Below are 18,495 nucleotides of genomic sequence, written 5' to 3' on the forward strand. Positions count from 1 at the left end.
CAGCTTCAGAAAAATACAAAAAAAAAAAAAAAAACCAACTCTGAAGAAAGCTTCTGTCTATTAAAGCTAATGTAACAGTGGGGCTTTTCAAACTTTTGCTTGCCCATTAATTGGTTCTTTTAAAAAACAAAAGAAATGCCTTTTATATCTTTAAAAACCAGATAGAAAGTGACGGAAGACAATTTGACTTTGGGTGAGGGATATGCAATATAGTCAAATGTCAAAATAATCTGGACATGTTTTCTCAGAACATATGTACCCTGATTTATCAATGTCACTGCAATAAAATTAATAAAAAATAAGATTAAAAAAAATTAAAAACAACAAAAAAGATGTATTTGTCCTGAATATGTCCATTTAATACATATGGGAAAACTTGAGAATGAGTCTGCAAAACACCATGAAGATACTATTCCTTATAAAGTCACCATATTATAAAAATTTTGATATGTAAAATAGGCTTCTGGAAAATGATTCCTTTGCTCCCTTTTGTATTGAATTAATAGTATATTGTCTATCACACAAAAACACTGTTTAGGCTATTTTATATAAAATACAGGTATGTGTATATTCATTTAAATACACTTATTGTAGAGTAATAAATAATTATAAGAAGAGGGCAGCTTTGTCAGTTGGGTTGGAGAACACAGGATGTCACAGCCTACAAATTCCATCTTCACTATGGATTACATGGGAGAGCAATATGATCTTGTAATATATAAATAAAACTTTCAGACAGCAGTCTGCAGTGCAGTCTGCTGACAAACTGACAATATTCTGTTCTCAGATATATGACTGGAAGGCTCATATAATCCAGATAAATTAACTAGAAACTGTGACGTACAATAGTTGGCATTAAGTAAGGCCAAGCTTGTCATTTATTTGAGGATCAAAACAAGCATTAGAGTGAAGTTACACTTGGAGAAGGCATAATAAAATTTTTGCTATTCATTGCTTTACTGTCTGATGGCTTTTCAGTAATACATGCAAATCATAAAAGAAAATGCCAATTGCTTTTATTTTTTATTTTATTTTTCTATCAAGTCATAACTTTTCTGAAAAATGAAAGGTAATATTTGTGTATTCATTTGAAACTTGTTAATTTATAAGAAGGCTTTGGGTTGATGTTTAGAGAAAAATAACACCTGGTAATATCAAATAAAAAAGAAAATAGTAAATCAGAAAAAAATGGGAAAAAATAAGGTTGAAGGGAGTAAGGAAAGGGAAAAATAATGATATGGAACTGGGAAGTTAAATCAACTCATACCTATAGCGTTCTGCCTTTTCCTTTCATTTGCCAGTAATGGTCCTCATGCCCAGGGAGATGAGGTAAGGCTCTCAGGCTCACAGAACTGGGACATACTGCCCCTGGAATTCAAAGCTTGGTGTCTTGTTCAGAGCCAGTGTGTGTCCCGCCGTCTGTTGTTGCCAGTGTCCTATTTGAGGAAGACATTTGTGTACTGATGGTTATTTATATAAAAGTGACCATCTCGTCCAATTTGCTTGGGACTGTCCAGGTTTTAAAATGGAAAGTTCTGCATGATACATCTGATAAGGGGTTATTAATCAAACTTTATAAAGAACTTAATAAAACTCAACACCAGGAAACAATTCAGTTAAGAAATGGGCAAAGGACCTGAATAGACACTTCTCCAAAGAGGACATACAGTTGGCCAATAGGCAGATGAAAAAATGCTCAACATCACTAATCATCAGAGAAATGAAAATTAAAACCACAATGAGATACCACCTCACACCTGTCAGAATGCTTGTCATCAATAAATCAACAAACAAGTGCTGCTGAGGATGTGGAGAAAAGAGAACCCTAGTGCTCTGTTGGTGGGAATGCAGACTGGTGCGGCCACTTAGGAAAGCAGTGTGAAGTTATATCAAAAAATTAAAAATGGAACTGGCTTTCGACCCAGCTGTCCCACTTCTGGGAAATTATCCTGAAACACCAATTCAAAGAAGATATGGACCTGCATGTTTATTGTAGCATTATTTATAATAGCTAACACCTGGAAACAACCCAAGTGTCTGTCAGTGGACGAGTGGATAAAAAAGCTATGGTGCGTTTACACTACATGCACCACATGTATGGAGTACGACATGGGCATAAAAAAGATTGAAATCGTACCTTTCGTGACAGCATGATGGACCTGGAGAGCATTATGCTAAGTGAAATAAGCCAGGCAGAGAAAGACAGATATGATATGACCTCACTTATATGTAGAATCTAATGAACACAATAAATTTATGAACAAAATAGGGACGGACATGGACACCTCGGACAGATGGACAGCTGCCAGAGGAGAGGGGGAGGAGGGGACTGGATAAAAGAAGGTAAAGGGATTAGCTAAAAACCTATACACATAACATAGATACAAACAACTGTGTGGTAATTCACTGTGTGAAATGGGGGGAGGAATTGGGGGAGCAGGCTAAAGAGGGGAGGATGGGGACAGAAAGAGACTCTATGGGGTAGGGGTGCACGATGCGGTGTGTAGATGGTGTTATATTGAATTGTACACTTGATACCTATATGGTTTGATGAAGCATGTCATCTGGATAAATTAAAAATAAATTTTAAAAATACCCTGTAAGTTCTGCATCCCAGCACTAACCTTTATCCTGAGCGAAGCGAGATGAGTAGCCACCTACCTGACTTGCTAGCAGCCACGGTAAGGAGAGAGAATGAGGGAGTTAGAAAGTTGTCTTGCAAGGCAGGGTAGGGCTGCGTGCTTTTCCTCCAGAGTGCGTGACGCACTGTCCTCGCTCAGTGCTGGCCACTGTCGAGCTGAGCTGCTGCTCTCTGAGCCCCACCGCGGGCTGTGCATTGGGTGGTGGTCTTTATGCTGCTACTAGTAGATTGTGTTGTTTCTTTTTTTCTGGTGAATGTGGTATGTTTTGGGTCATCTGGGCTAGGGATAGTTTAAGTATTTATGTCAAGTATTGTATATATACCATACATCGGGCGTCCCCAAACTGCAGCCCCCTGAAGCCATTTATCCAGCCCCCACTGCACTTCTGGAAGGGGCACCTCTTTCATTGGTGGTCAGTGAGAGGACCACTGTATTTGGCAGCCCTCCAATGGTCTGAGGGACAGTGAACTGGCCCCCTGTGTAAAAAGTTTGGAGACCCCTGCATAGTTGTTAGGAGGCCTTGGTAGAAGCTGTTATTATTTTTCTAACAGTGAATTCCAGCATTGATTCCATAGCTAAATAAAAGTTTATTCTTTTGTAACACTACAAGATGATCATTTCATGTCAGTGAGAGGCACTGCTTCCTGCTGACATGCTGATTCCTTCTGTTTGGTTTTCCAACATCCATTAAGATTCTTCTCTCAATTGTGGTCAAAGCTGGGTTGGTGCCAAGGACAAGAAAGAAAGTATAGAGAGGAGAGGGCACCCTCCAGTCTAAAGGCCTGGGACTAGAAGCGGCAGAAATGATTTCTGCTCTCATTACCTCAGAGCCAGCATGAATGCATGGCTGACCCCAACTGCAAAGACTGCTGGGAAATGGGTTAGCCAAGTGCCCAGGACAATGGGGAGAATGATTTGTGGAAAGCCAGTAGCCTCCCCCTCCAGGGTCGACTTAAATATACATATATTTAAGTACTTACTAAAAGTTTTTTCTCAACTGCAGAAAAATGATTGGTGTCTCCAAACAATTTCTAAAGTTCTTTCTTCTTGTTTTGGGAAGAAGTACATCCAACTTCTGCCACCCAGTGATTTAATTTGCAATAATGAAAACTGGATTACTATTGAAATGTTAGATATGTTTAGCATCAGAAAAAAATCCTCTTTCTCCACCCTGCAAATTTCCAGTTATACCATCATAGAATATAATTGATATTCTAAAATTAGTCTCAATGTTCCAAAAAAGACACAATTCCAAAATAAGTTTCAATATAAGATATACAGTGAATAAAATGAAGATGGAAAATACAATATCAGATGAAAGAGTTCAGAAATTCAAGAAGTAGATTAAAAAAAAAAAAAAAAAAACTTCTGAAGGCCCTTGGAGTGGAACTAAGGACACAGGTAGAAAATGCCAGGAGTCTGACCAGATGGTGGTGCAGTGGATAGAGCTTCGGACTGGGACTTGGAGGACCCAGGTTCAAAACCCCGAGGTCACCTGCTTGAGTGTGGACTCAACCGGCTTGAGTGCAGGGTCGCTGGCTTGAGCGTGGGATCATAGATGTGACCCCACTGTCGCTAGCTTGAAGCCCAAGATCGCTGGTCTAAGCAAGGGGTCACTCACTGTGCTGTAGCTCGCCAGTCAAGGCACATATGAGAAAGCAGTCAATGAACAATTAAGATGCAGAATTGATGCTTCTCATCTCTCTCCCTTCCTGTCTGTCTCTCTCTCTGACTCTCTGTCTCTGTCAAAAATAAAATAAAATTCCAGGATCTGCAAACTGTGTATTAGGATGTGGGGCTCCTCAGGGTCGGCACCGAGAGAGGTTTGCATCAAGCTGATAAAGAGTTGTCCAACGGTATGTTTATTGTCGATGATTTTAGCCTAAATTTACAACAATAAATAATAGAATTTTATTATATTTGTCATATTGAAGTAAGTTAATCTGTTATTAAACATATATTCATATTATATATACATAATAAAACACTTGTTTTATGTATATTTGTCAATATAAAAAAAAACCTCTGCTATTGTGTGTGTGTGCTCGTGTTTGTCTCACAGTTACTTCAGAGTTGCAGAGTTGCTGGGTGCTCCGTAAAATCTTACAACTATCCTTGGGAAGAGTAATTTTAGTTTGCATGAAGTCATTTCTCTTTTCCCCAATATTCTATTTAGATCATTTTGTTACTGACAATTTTAAATTCTAAGCATTTAATTTTGATTTTTTTTGTAACTGTACAACTGTTCGAAGTAAATGGCATAAAAACTCTTATGTAATTTTATTAAATCTGACTTATATAAAGAGACTAGCAATTGCAGATGATTTGCACATGGTAATAGATTAAATGCTATAGCAAAATGTTGCTTTTGTTGCTTCTCCGACAGGCGCAGTTTCAAGTATAGTTATTACTAAGCTACAATATCACACATTTAAAAAAAATTATCAAAAGGAGTTCATGCTGTTGACTCATTACTCTCATATTTATTATTCTTATTGAAACTCACTAGATATAATTCTATTGGTTCCTTTTCTGATTGAAAACATTTGAACCTAGAAAGCACAGTATTTCTTAAGACATTTGTAACTATTCATTATGGATATTAAAATTACAATCATGCTGCATTGTATGAGCAATGATTTAAAAAAATTCTTTACACATATGCTAAGCGGGTGATCAATGCTATCCAAGTTTGAAGATGCTGAATTTTTATATAACTGGTATTTAAAATTTTGATGCGTATTGCATTTGTTACTGAATATCAATAATACGTTTTTTTGCTCATATCGAGTAAGTTTAAAATGGGGTCTTTTGTAGAAACACCCATCCTGTTTAGAATGATATAACATGCCTGAATGTTCACATATCAAACAAAATGCCAGCTTTCTATAGAAAAGAGGTGTCAAAAAGTTTCTTTGTACCTTTAACGCATGTGATTATGTAGTACAAAATGCAGAGTTTGTAAAATTTCTTGAATATACAGGCAAAAAAATGAATAATTCAAAACAACTCATAAGTTTTACATTCTATTGTCCCTTTATAACGCAGGCAGAAGAAGATAGCAGTGTGCTCCCAATAGAGCTGAATTTGCACAAGTTACACCTCTGAAAATGCCAGATGGTCTATGGTCTACTTTTGAGAGCTGTCACATATGTAAAGATTTGAAAAAAGAAAGACAGCTGAATGAGAGCAGTGGGTCGTTAAAGGGAAAGTGAGGGTCCCTAGGCATCACTTGTGTTTTAAGAAGCATTGTGTTGTTCCGATATTAGTGTTTTTTTTAAAGCCATATACAACTTTTACACAATAAGAAGAAGAAATCTATTTAAAGCCAAGTAGTTATGGTTTAATCAGACATTTTTGTTCTTTATTCAGGAATAAAATCAGGTTTCCGACTTGGTTTTAGTTGTAATTTTACTATAAAATTTAAGTCATAGCCATGAAAAATTATCAATGAAGTTAAAAGAAATGTCTGTTGAGATAACTAATATGTCTAGAGTTTATCCAGTTTTGCTTTGACTTATATACTGCGTACATGACAAAATCTTAAAACTAAGAGAGTTTTAATGTTAAAAAGCTAGATTGAAAAGATAATACTTGGTTATCTAACCGTGGTGCAAACTATAGTAAATATAATTAGATGAATGTGAGACAAAAATTAATGTACTATTATTTGCCTGACAACAAATAGAAAATCATTTTGAAGATTAAAATAGATAAATCACTAGGATATGTTCGAATATCACTCCTGCCATATCCAGTAATTTGCTTATAGTCAATTTTGATAGTTGAAAAGGGTCCGATCTTTCAGTGTTAGAATTTGGTGGCAAGACACCATTGTTTTGTGTGTGTGTGTGTGCGGGTTTTTTTTTTTTGTATTTTTCTGAAGTTGGAAACGGGGAGGCAGACAGACTCCCGCATTCGCTGGACCGGGATCCACCAGGCATGCCCACCAGGGGGCGATGTTCTGCCCCTCTGGGGCATCGCTCTGTTGCATCCAGAGCCATTCTAGCGCCTGAGGCAGAGGCCACAGAGCCACCCCCAGCACCCGGGCCATCTTTGCTCCAATGGAGCCTTGGCTGTGGGAGGGGAAGAGAGAGACAGAGAGGAAGGAGAGGGGGAGGGGTGGAGAAGCAGATGGGCGCTTCTCCTGGCCGGGAATCGAACCCAGGACTCCTGCACGCCAGGCCGAAGCTCTACCGCTGAGCCAACCGGCCAGTGCAAGACATCATTGTTTTTTACCACCTTTATTTTTATTTATTGAGAATGTTTAACTGTTACATAGTGATCTTAAATTTCTTTTGGATTATGGAAAATGACAGGATATTTCTGATTGATAAGAAGCATTCCCAGCATTGGTCAATAACATTTCAACTTAACCAGCTCTCAGATTTCTTAAATTTTTCTTTTCAGAGAAAAAGTGGCCTAATACATTCTTCTTACTGGTGAGATTACTGGAAAGCACTCTGAAAAGAACCCCAAATTAGGTTTAACTGACTTCTTTGGCACCCCTTTAAATAAATATGTATAACTAACTTTATATTCAATAGCGGTCGTTAGTATGTTATTCTCAATGATACAAGAAGTTACAGGTGCAGCAAGTTAGTCTCTAGAACAAATGATTACTCATCCATAAGAAATAGACCTCCTTTTGCAGATGCCTTGTTTACCAATTCTAGTTAGCTTTTAAAAAGAGAAATAACTTTTTCTTTCCATCAGAAGTTCAGAGAAAAACAAAATATTTTGATATGTTTTACAGTCATTACTTTGTGATATTCACAAATATTTGATTTGTGACAATTTTTCTTTGTTATTAAAGAACTGGAAAGTGTAAGAGGTATTCAGATTAGTTTTATAAATCAGGTATTAATTTTTAATAGGCTTGGTATGAAAGCATGCTTTTGTTTAAATAAAATAATTTGTATTTTTCTTGAAATCTGTACATTTATGAAGTAGATATTTTGACATATTAATATGTTTATCTTCAAAAGACCTAACATATGCGAACAAGAGCAGAGTAAACAATGTGTGTTGAAGACGTGCTCAAGTGCAACCTGTCTGCTTTGTCAACAATGTATACTGAGCTTAGCGAGTCCCCAGATCACAATCAGTCCCTTTTAGACATCAATGCCATGTGTAACTGTTATGGCTTTGCATAAAATGTGTTTTCTGAGTTGACGACTTCTTAGTATTCAGATTTAATTCACATTTTATAAGTGTTCATGATCATAAATGGAAAAGAAGACAAATTATAACAGCAGTTTTAGAATCTGAAATTTCAGGAAATTATAAAAGATAAATTTTGACAATGAGTGGTTTTTGTTGTTGCTGTTGTTTTGAACTGAAATGCTTTGATTGATGGCATTGCTTAGGAGCTACACAATCAAGGTAAATGTTGATTTTTAATAATCTCAATATTTAACCAGTATAAACAGATAACCTTTTCTGGGGAGATCAGAGCTCTTATCTACAAAAGCCAGAACCTATTTTGGCTAATTTAAATAGAAAATAAATCTATTAAAAGCACAGAGACTCTCCCAAGAGTCCCACACCTAAGGATCATGCTTCTACATTCGGTGGGGCTTCTCTAACGGAAACCTCAGTGCGGCCCTGCTGGCCCAGCGGTCTGCTAGGAGTGGACAGCAGTCCCCGCACCCCACACAGAATATTTCTCGATATTGCCCAGCTCTGATACCTGAATCCATTGCTCTTTTCCTTTTTTTTTTGAAAGATAATTGAGTAGTGAGATAATACTTCTGTGTCTCTGGCACCCAGAAGAGGACCTGGTACTCTACTTTCGCTATTGAATGAGCATTGAATGACTTTTTCAGATTTCTAACTTTAATTTTCATAATAAAACAAAACACATTTTCTCTTCTCTTTTTATGTCCCTTGGGTAAAGTCACCTTTGATGACCTTCTTTCCCATTTTTGCTTTTAGTAAGCATGCTTTCTCTGTGCTGATTTGTTATTATTTATGTTATATATTTTGTTTATCATTCATATGTCCATGTTTATTAGTATCATATTTTACTTTCTTTTCCCTTTCATTTTAGTGTCATGGATAAAACCCAAAGATGTCTGTAATTGAACATATTTTGATTATTTTAAAATACTGACTTAATTTTTACCCTGATAAGCTTTTCCTGCTCTCTGACGTAGCCCAGCCCCAGCGCTTGCCTCGGCTTCCGGCATCGGCGCAGGAGCCAAGCGAGGAGGAAACGGGCAAGATGAAGTCCTGCCACCGGGGTCTGAACAACGGGAACGGGGTTCACCACGCCGCCAAGCCTGTGTCTGCCGAGGCGCGCAGGCTCTCTGCACCTGTTTCTCAGAAAATGCACAGAAAAATTCAATCCAGCTTGTCTGTAAATAGTGATATCAGTAAGAAGAGTAAAGTAAATGCTGTCTTTTCCCAAAAGCCAGGCTCTTCACCTGAAGGTAAGTTTGAGATACATATGTATTTTGTTTGACCACACGTGCAATCATATTCACTAATAATTATTTGATTAAGCAAACATAAATGAAGACTCGCGATTATATGCCAAACGGAAATTTCGGTAAAATCCCGCTTAAATCCCCAAAGGAGAACACAGGCTACAAAAGGAAGCATTGGCAGCTGACATCTGGCTTTTAGATCAGTGTCTTCTAGAGTGAACAGTCATTACTTCAAATATAACTACTATACTCCTTTTTTAGTACCACATTTAAAATATGAATACAACATTGTGGTGGCACATGAATGTCATGTGAGTATTTTTTCTGTTCCTGATTTAGTATGTTATTCTGTGGTTCAGAGATAACATTACCATCTTGCAAATCAGTTCTTAACTATGCAAAATAAAACCATAGAAAGATTTGGTAATTTTGATCTTCTTGCCAGGTAGTGGGCCAGGCGAGCCGTGCTGCTGACTGACCAGCGTCTCCAGCCTGCCAGCCCTAGTCCACGCTCACTGTGCTCTGCCTTTAGCTCCTCTCCGGAGCTAGTTCTGACTTTTTCCACTTGCCTCATCCTGCCGTTGGCCAGGTTATAGTCAGGGTAAATACTACGAACCTGAGAAAGCTTTTCACTATTATAACACAAACCCATGTCATGACAGTGGGTTTACAGACTTATTTTTTTTTAAAATCGAAATTACTTACTATATTATAAAAGGAATAGTCCCCCCATATGTAAGGTTTAGAATTTCTCCTAGCATATTTATGTTCCCTCTCTTCCTCCTCTTTCCCCTTTGAGCAGTTTTTGAGCATTAAAAACTCAAACATTCTATCTAAGATATATATATTTTTTCTTTTCTTATTCCCTTTACCTTTCTATTTAAATTGCCATGAAATCTTAAATAAGACAAATTCTGTGGATGCTTCTGTGAAATTGGCCATGCTTATTCATAGAGATAAACTGAGTTGTAAATAGGAAATTGAATTGAGATTTACCAGTAATGAGTGAAGGAGAGGATATTACATTTTGGTTATAGGTGTCTCAGATTCAACTGAGGTAAAGTGTTAGGTTGATCAAATGATATGATAATAAGTGGTCTGCATAGTTACAGGTCAGTGACACTACTTTCCAAACTAATTAGATTGAAAGAAACATGATTGACACTTTAAAATTAGTTTGACATGTTAGCTACATGGTCATCTCTGAAGCCTAGGTAGGCTGTTAACTAAACTGGCTCTCCAAGGAGTCGGGAAGGCAATGCAATTTTCTTTAGAGGATCTTCACTTTTAGGTCATTGGGTGAAATAATTGAATGCAATTGAAACCCACTTGTTTTTTATATTTGAATTTACTTCTTATGTCCTAAACTCTTATTTTTTGATATTTACTTATTATGAAGAATAGTAACATTTGCATATCAATCCAACTTGAAATTGCTTATGGAATTTTTATAAAATTTTTCATCATTTGCTTTTAATATCATGTGTGAATTTATTTTCAAGGTAAGAATGCAGCTTCATAAACGACATACAAAGAAAGGGGGAAATAATAGTCTATGAATGAAATGTAGTTCTATAATCCCTTTTCTCCCTCTCCCTTTTCCATTTTGTCTTTTCTTTCTCACATACACACACTTAGGGCGCACAAGAAATATTATGGATAAAGGAACTCCCTTGTAATCCTGATTTTATCACAAAATCTGTTCCAGATTATGGGGCATGAGAATGTAAAGCACAAATGAAGATGACTGACTATCTCGTACAACCCCCTACCCACGACTTTGCTGTGAGCCAGTTGTAGGCTGATTTGATTTTGATTGCTTGAGTCAAGATGAAGATTACATTGTCCTGGTTCATATTTTCTCCAAGTTAGATGTTTTCATGCTTTTTGATGCTATTTAAGATTGTGGCCTAATTTTTTTGTTGTTTCTTCTGCTTTTCAGTTTTTATGTTATTTCCTTGGCAATGTGCTGTAGTTAAACAAACAAACAAACAAAAAACAAGCATAGAACTGGTACTTGGCAAATTAAAAGGGAAACATTCTCAGCTCTGCTCTCAGCTAGCTGGGGAACTCGGGTTTCCCTGGGACTGCTTGTTCTATAAAATGGTGTAAATAGTGTGGATTAGAAATCTTGAAAGTAAGTTTCAGTTCCAAGAGTCAATAATGTTCTCTTTATAGCAGAGCTGCTTTACTCTGTAGACAGGTCTCTGCTGTACAGACGAGGATCCTTGGCTGAGAAGGAATCTTGCACCTGTGGAATAGACTTGGGCACCTGCAGAGAGGGTTGTGGTGAACAGACAAACTGGATTTCAGGAGGATTATATTTAAGAATAGCAAGTCTTGAATAGAAACGGTTAGTATTTTTTAAAAAGCAGTAACAATGAGGAGACTTAATGGTTAGACTTTTCTCAGTTCTGTTTTTTACATTTTTCTTAAGGCTTTGTGTCTATTCTTCCTATAGCAGAATGAGCAAGAAAAGTAATATTTACTGCAAACCTCAGAAACGCGAACCATGCCCAGTGTGACAATATGTGTTTTTTTGCATAAATCATGGTTATGATTTCTATCATTGCACATAAATACTGACAGTAGAGGGGCAACTTGTGTTTGAGACGATGGAATTGAATGTTTAATTATTTCATAGTGATTCAGTAAGAGTACCAGGCTTCTTTGCAGATCAAGTTTGGAAAAGACTGCTGAGATGTGGGCCTGTTGCCTATACAGAGGTAAGGATTGACTGAGCCTCATAATTGTGACAGTGGGTTGGTGACGTGTTTTAATGTGTCTGAAACTGTGGGTTACCTAAGGCTTGGGGACACAGAGATGCATGCTCCCCAGATTCTCTGTGTACACTGTCGCGATGCATGCAGTCAGGTGTGTGGATTCATTCTCTGTACCGGGCATGGTTCCACCTGTTTCGCTCACATGAGCTCATTTAATCTTTCCAACAGCACTGGACTGCTTTGAACGGTATGTAATTATCTAATTATAACTGAGCGAACTGAGGCACAGAGAGGTTAAGTGAAACCACCAAAGTCATTTGGTGCGTGATGGAATTGAGATTTAAACCCAGACAAGGCTGGCTCCACGGACTATGCTACTAACTACTGATACGTTGCCTTGTTAAAGTCCTATGAGAGAAATGTAATGTGCTGGCCATTCCAACCTCGCGTTGGATGTTGGCGTTACAGCTGTGGTGAGGCAGTGATCTTATTACTATAGATTTTCCTTCTTGAATCCTTTCCTACTAAAATTTTAAAAACAATTCTCACACCTATATCCTGTGTTCGTTTTCTTCCCTACTAGACTCTAAATTATTAAAAGACTGGACTGAGTCCGAGTCCATTTTTTTTTCTTTTTTTAATTTACAATGATACCTAGTACATTAGCTTCAAAGAGTTTCCCAGGAGTTAGTAAGTGATACAATGTTTTATTCCAAACCACTTTATCCTACTCTTCTGTGAAACTAACACTGAAAAATAAAGTGTGCGCTCATGTTCATTAAAAAAAGTGTTCTTTTAAAAGTTATCTTTTTACAGTAGTGGAAAAAAATAATGTGGGAGAATATTATACAATTTATGTAAAGGTTTTAAAATTAGTAGATTTCTACTTGTTTTGTTTAAAAAGTTTCATGCATACTTTAATTTTTTTATTGCATCATCTAGATGTAGAGTTCTAAGACTAAATATTGATATTTAATATTCTTGATCTTTGAAATAATTATAGTATAATTTTATCACATAACATTAAAATTGCCAAGAGTCTCCATTAGAGTCTAAGATACTTTCCTTATCATGAGAATGATAAATCCTAGTATGTTCTAGGTGTACCAGTATAGTTTTATAAAAATTAAGTTTGAACAGAGGTATTTTTAGAAAAGATTTTATGCTTTTCAGGAATATTCGATAACTTAGACTTTATGTGGATAGATTTAGTATTTATTGAGAAATGCATATCCAATCCTAGCAGCTCATTGAACACAAATGCTGAACAACAGCCAGGAGCTTCATACACATAGCAATAACTAGGATCAGGCTCTTTTTTAATCACACAGAGGAAGTACACCCTAGCAATTAGAGTACAGACTCTGGAACTGTCAGCTTGTGTGCAAAAATTGGCCTTACTATTGACCAGTGATGTGTCCTTGAATAGGTTTCTTAACTTCTTTATGCTTCAGTGTCTGTGTCTTATCTATAAAATGGGGATATTAATACCTACTTCATAGGATTGTTCTGAAGAACGGTTGATTTGTTAACTGCATTTAACTGAGTTAGAACACAACCTAGCCCAGATGAAATATTTGGAATGTTAGCTCCTGTTTTCATCATCATTATTAAGTATTGCACAGGGAGGGGTTAAGAATGTTAGCTTCCTGGAAAAGGCCATGCCTGTACTGACTCCCGAAAGACAAGGTTAGATTAGGGAGTTTAGAGAGGCATTCAAGGCATGTATTACCTATGAAATAACATGCTTTGTTCAGAGAACCATATACTATATGTTGTTGTTGAGAAGCTAACTTAAGAGAAATGAGACTGGAAAGATAAGAAAGAAACAGTCCATAGGCATCCTGGGATGCCCTGTGTTTGAAAGCTATATAGTCACATATGTCTGACTTCTCCGGAGGACATTATGTGATACCTAATATTCTGTGTATCTTTGAAACATATACTTTTTCTCTCTCCATAATACAGAAATTTTTTAGTTCAATTATGTAAGAACTATTACATAGATAAAACCAGTGATTTGGTTTTAGACTTGTTGACCCTGGGATGCTAACAAGCTCTGTAGGAAGCCTTTGGAACTGTGGAGGGACTTAAGCCCAGTCCTCCAATTCTCTCTTTCCTTTCTTTAAGCTATTCTCATGGTTGAAACCTCTATGATCTTTCTCTGTCTCCTTTTTAGACTTCTCTCTCCCTTCTTGTCAGTGTATTTACACTTGGATTCATAGTGCAGCAGTTTTTCACAACATAGCATAGGGAGAGTGGGGCGCACAGCCGTCGGAGGGATGTACCACAGTTGAGCAGGGTGCTTTGGAAAGCCCACTAGGTGATTCACGTATGCCCCGTGCCCTTTTTCCTTGAGATTTAGTGGTATAAAATGGTAAAAATACATTTTCTTGACCATATGGCTTCCTCTTCTGTCCTCATCATCTGCAAATCCTGACCCAACTCCTTGAACTTGTACCTCCACTGCAACGTTTAGAGGTCCCCTCACATATGCTTAAGTGACACAGCTGAATGCCTTTGCTTCTTTTTAGATTGGAATATTCTCACAACTAACTTTCTTTGCCTTCTTGATCTGGGCTTTTTTTTCCCCCAGAACTCAACTCAGGCCTCATATCCTGATGCCCCAATTTTGGACTAAGTGCTCCTCTTTTGGGTCTCCACAGTGTCTGCCACTTACAAAATTATACTGAAATTTGTTTTTCTGTCTGTCTTTCTGCACTAAAATGTAATCTCATTGACAGCAAATGACTGTTTTATTTATCCCTTAATTTCCAGCTCATAGGCTAGTGTTTGGCTTATTGTAACTACTCAGTAAATGCTGAAGCAAGTAAGGAATATAAACTGGAGAACATTGATACTTATTCTTTCATTTTCTGTAGACATTATGGTTGAAACCTCACCATGGCTGAAATCCTCAAGGGAGTGATGGTTGAGATTAAAGGGAGTGCTAATATTTGAGCTAAAAGAAAAGGCAAATCAACTCCCTTGAGGCAGGATTAGAATTCAGAACTCCTGTCCACTACCCCATTAAATGTTCTCATTAGTCTATATAGTTTTCAGGCAACTACACATTTCAAATCCTAAGACAAAAAAAAAAAAATAGAAGAGTAAAATTGAAATTGAATGGTTCAGTCTTAGTTTTAGTAGTATTATAAAATCTTATTCATTTCCTCCATAACCACTAATCAGTTTTGTGTGTAATTGGACAAGTACTGGTATTTTAGTGGAAGGATAATAGGACTGAAGGATATGACCATAGAGTCATAATCTGATCTCCCAGAAACCAATTTTCTGGGACTTCAGCAAGATATGTTTCTGTGTTCCTCAAAATAGTTGATTTGTTTGGATGTTGTTTTGTTTTATATTGTTTCCTGAGGCCAGAATAGCTGTAGAATTCTGCTTTCTGATGCAATATTTGCCAGTTCATTGGAAAATGGGATTTTAAAAAATTTCACTTCTCAGCCAACAAACTAAATTGAACAACAGAAATACAAAGAGAAGGGTGTGTGTCTGTGTGTAGAGAGCAGGCAGGATCGAAGTTGGATATGTCAAAGTAGAAATCATTCTGCAGTCATAAATCACTGCTTTTTATTTATTTGAAATATTTAATCATCTAGTCTTAAAAATAATAAAATATTATCCAAAGTATTTACAAGTGGTAAGAGTTATATAAGGGCTAAAAGTAAATATTTAAATAAACTTCCTTTAGAGTTTAGGAAAATAAGTTGACTGTATAATTTATGACATATAGTAAGTTGTTTTTATGCCCACCTATTTGATGAGGAGCAAAGAAAAGACTTTTCTAGGTTTTGATGTACATATAATTTAACATCTATAATACAGAAACACCTCCTAATCTGCCTCAAATCTAAGCATGCTTCTCAATGGTAGCCGACAGTTCTGCAGGCCATGTTGAAGAAGAGATAGAGGCTCTCAACTATGCGTGGGCTCCACCTTTGGTTTTTTGGTTTTGTAGACAAGCTGTTTTAGGCCACTGCTCAAAGAATTTATATTAGCTTAGCATTCACGTAGGAGATGGGTGGGGAGGAAATCAAACAATGGAGATACAGCTAGATTGGCCAGGAAGCTTTGGGGTGGAACTGTCAGAGTGAAGAGGCTATTTAAAAACCTACCTTCAGGCTAAATGGAAAGATTTGAATGAACCTTATGACTCTATTAACACCAGGGTTTTAATAATTCTTTCTTTATACAGTGATGAAAAGTTCTGGTTGTGCTTTGATTAGGTCAAAGAGTAATAGGCTGATAAGGCAGCCAAGCTTCTCTAGGATGGACGTTTGCTTTCAACACCTACAGCTGTGCTGAGTGTAGGTAGTGGAGATCCTGGAGTTTTCTTTATGATTTCAGGATTCAGTGAAGGGTTGGGCCCAGGTGAAGCTGAAGACAAGGGGAGCAGCAGTCGGATATACATCCTAAGCGGCACTGTCATTAATTTTCTAGTTCAATTAGTTGGGAAATATATAGCAATGAGGAACTCACGAGGAATAGCTGAATATAGTTTGAGGCTGACCATGGCTTGCATTTTAGACGTGTTCAGTTTCCAACATTGATACAGAATCCAAGAGCATTCAAAAATACACACAGGAACTTGGACAAGGAAGTTAAAAGCTAGCATGCTAATTTATATTTGTTCTCATGGAGGGGATGTTTGAAACTGAATCTGAATGAATTTTTACAAGTAGAGATTTAAGAGAAAAGGTCCAGTGGATTAAAATGGAATGGTTCAGGGATCATTGAAGGCCAGCCAGTTTGGTAGGGTGGGAATGTAGGTTCAGCTTGGGTGACTTATCTCCAGAGGTGATGTCTGAATATGTCAGAGTGAGGCCATGGCAGTGATAAGATTGTCTATGGAAGAGGTCAAAGGACAAAGAGAAGAGGAAGATCATCAGGCTCAGAGAAAACAGAAGTGAGAGAAGAAACAGATTGGAGAGAGTGATGTAATGGAGGCCAGGGAAAGAAGTTTTAAGACAAAATGTACCAGATACCGCACCAGATATTGTTGACAGTGTCAGTAGGGTTGGGTACTGAAATAATTCTGTTGGATCTATCAGTGTGGATGCCGTTCAACTACCTACCGGTCATTAAGAGTGTTTTCCTGGAGAAGCCAGATGGATGTGGGTTATGGAATGTGTGGAAACACACTCTCTCTCCAAAGGCCAAAGTCCAGGTTGAACGTATGGGTCAGGGAGGTTGTTTTGTGTTATTTTGTTTTAATATTAGAGAGTTTTAAGTGTGTCTACTACATTTGGATGGAAAGAATTCAGGAAAGAGAGAACATTTGCAGATTTTAAGAAGGTAATAATGATTCTTGACAAGCCAGCACATTATTTCTTTATAGTTTAGATCTAGAGTTCAATACACTGAATTATATGAGTGCACGTCATCTATTAGCAAGAGAACTGAGCAACTAGAGAAGACTTTACTGGATGGTTAACCTCGATGACTCCACTCTGTGTGGGTTGTGTGGTCGATGAATCCTAGAAGCCTTTGAGTAATCTATGGAATGACTTTGTATGAGGAAATGTAACCTTTAAAACAATTTAAAAGCCAATCTCAATTCCAACTCCTACCTCATTCCAGAAGCAGTAATTGCATTTGAATGTAAGGAATTGGCAGGGCAGGCATTTATGATTCTGAGTTCCAAATTTTTTACTTTGTTTTTGGCCATAAGTTGATGGAAGTTGACAGCTTTCTATACCTTAGGTTGTTATGACCTCTAATTAAATTTAATAATAGGTTTTACACATTGTGTAGCATTAGAGAGGAAATAAAACATAAGCAAGTAAACAAGCAATAAGAGTTAGAGAAAAAGTGTAGGAAAGGGAAGGAAACTACTGCAAAGTTTAGAAAAACAGGAAATGTTAGATTAAGTTAGAAATGTATTTAAAGTAAACTTATGTTTACTTGTGAAGAGTAGGCCACATGAAAAGGCTTGAAAGGCTTAAGACTTGACCTATTGTAAATTGGAATTTTGATTAATTGTGGTAGTCTCTTACACAGTGATTCTGATCATTTTTGGTTCATGGGCTTCTTTAAGAATCTGACAAAAGTTTTTAAGAAAAAATGGTAACAGAATACTGTTCCTCCTTTGTTGTTTCTGGAAGTAACCAAAGACATTGAAACCTTCAGATATCTTTATCTAATGTCAGCTGTCTCTAAGAACTGAACAGTAAAGGGGGAGCAAATAATGGGAGGAGCTAATAATGAGCCAGGGTTGATTTTGATCTGAGTGATCTAGGAAGGCTATGGCAGGTTTTAAGCAGATAGTTTACATAATCTGACCTACCATTTTTAAGTGTCACATACTTTTTGTGCGGACAGTAGACTAGGTGAACGAGCGCCGAAGAAGGGAGGCCTGCTGTGTGACTCATGCAGTGACTGAGATGGGAGATGATAGGGTTGAATCAGGGTGGTCAGTGGTGAGATGTTGCACATGGATGTATTTTGAAAACAGAGTGAGATCTACTGATGGATGAGATTACAGTGTGAAAGACAGGGGTTAAGGATAACTCCAACTTATTTGGCCTGAATAGCTGAAAAGTATGGACTGCCATTTATAGAGATAGAAAGACTGGGAAGAACAAGGTTTTGCTCTGGAAGGAAGATCAATAGTTTGGTTCTGAACACATTGGCTTTGAGATGTCCATTATTTATCCAAGTGATGATGTGAAGTAGGTG

The 18,495-nt window shown here is 37.2% G+C and overlaps 1 protein-coding gene across 1 annotated transcript in view; it reads left to right on the forward strand.

Annotated features, from left to right (window-relative positions):
- Positions 1-18,495, forward strand: part of MDFIC (MyoD family inhibitor domain containing) — a 97,352-nt gene that overhangs the window by 51,543 nt on the left and 27,314 nt on the right. The window contains 1 exon segment of the mRNA XM_066254525.1: positions 8,801-9,076. Within this exon segment, the coding sequence (XP_066110622.1) occupies positions 8,801-9,076 (276 nt within the window).

The sequence above is a fragment of the Saccopteryx bilineata genome, chromosome 2 (assembly GCF_036850765.1).
Source record: "Saccopteryx bilineata isolate mSacBil1 chromosome 2, mSacBil1_pri_phased_curated, whole genome shotgun sequence".
Taxonomy (NCBI): domain Eukaryota; kingdom Metazoa; phylum Chordata; class Mammalia; order Chiroptera; family Emballonuridae; genus Saccopteryx; species Saccopteryx bilineata.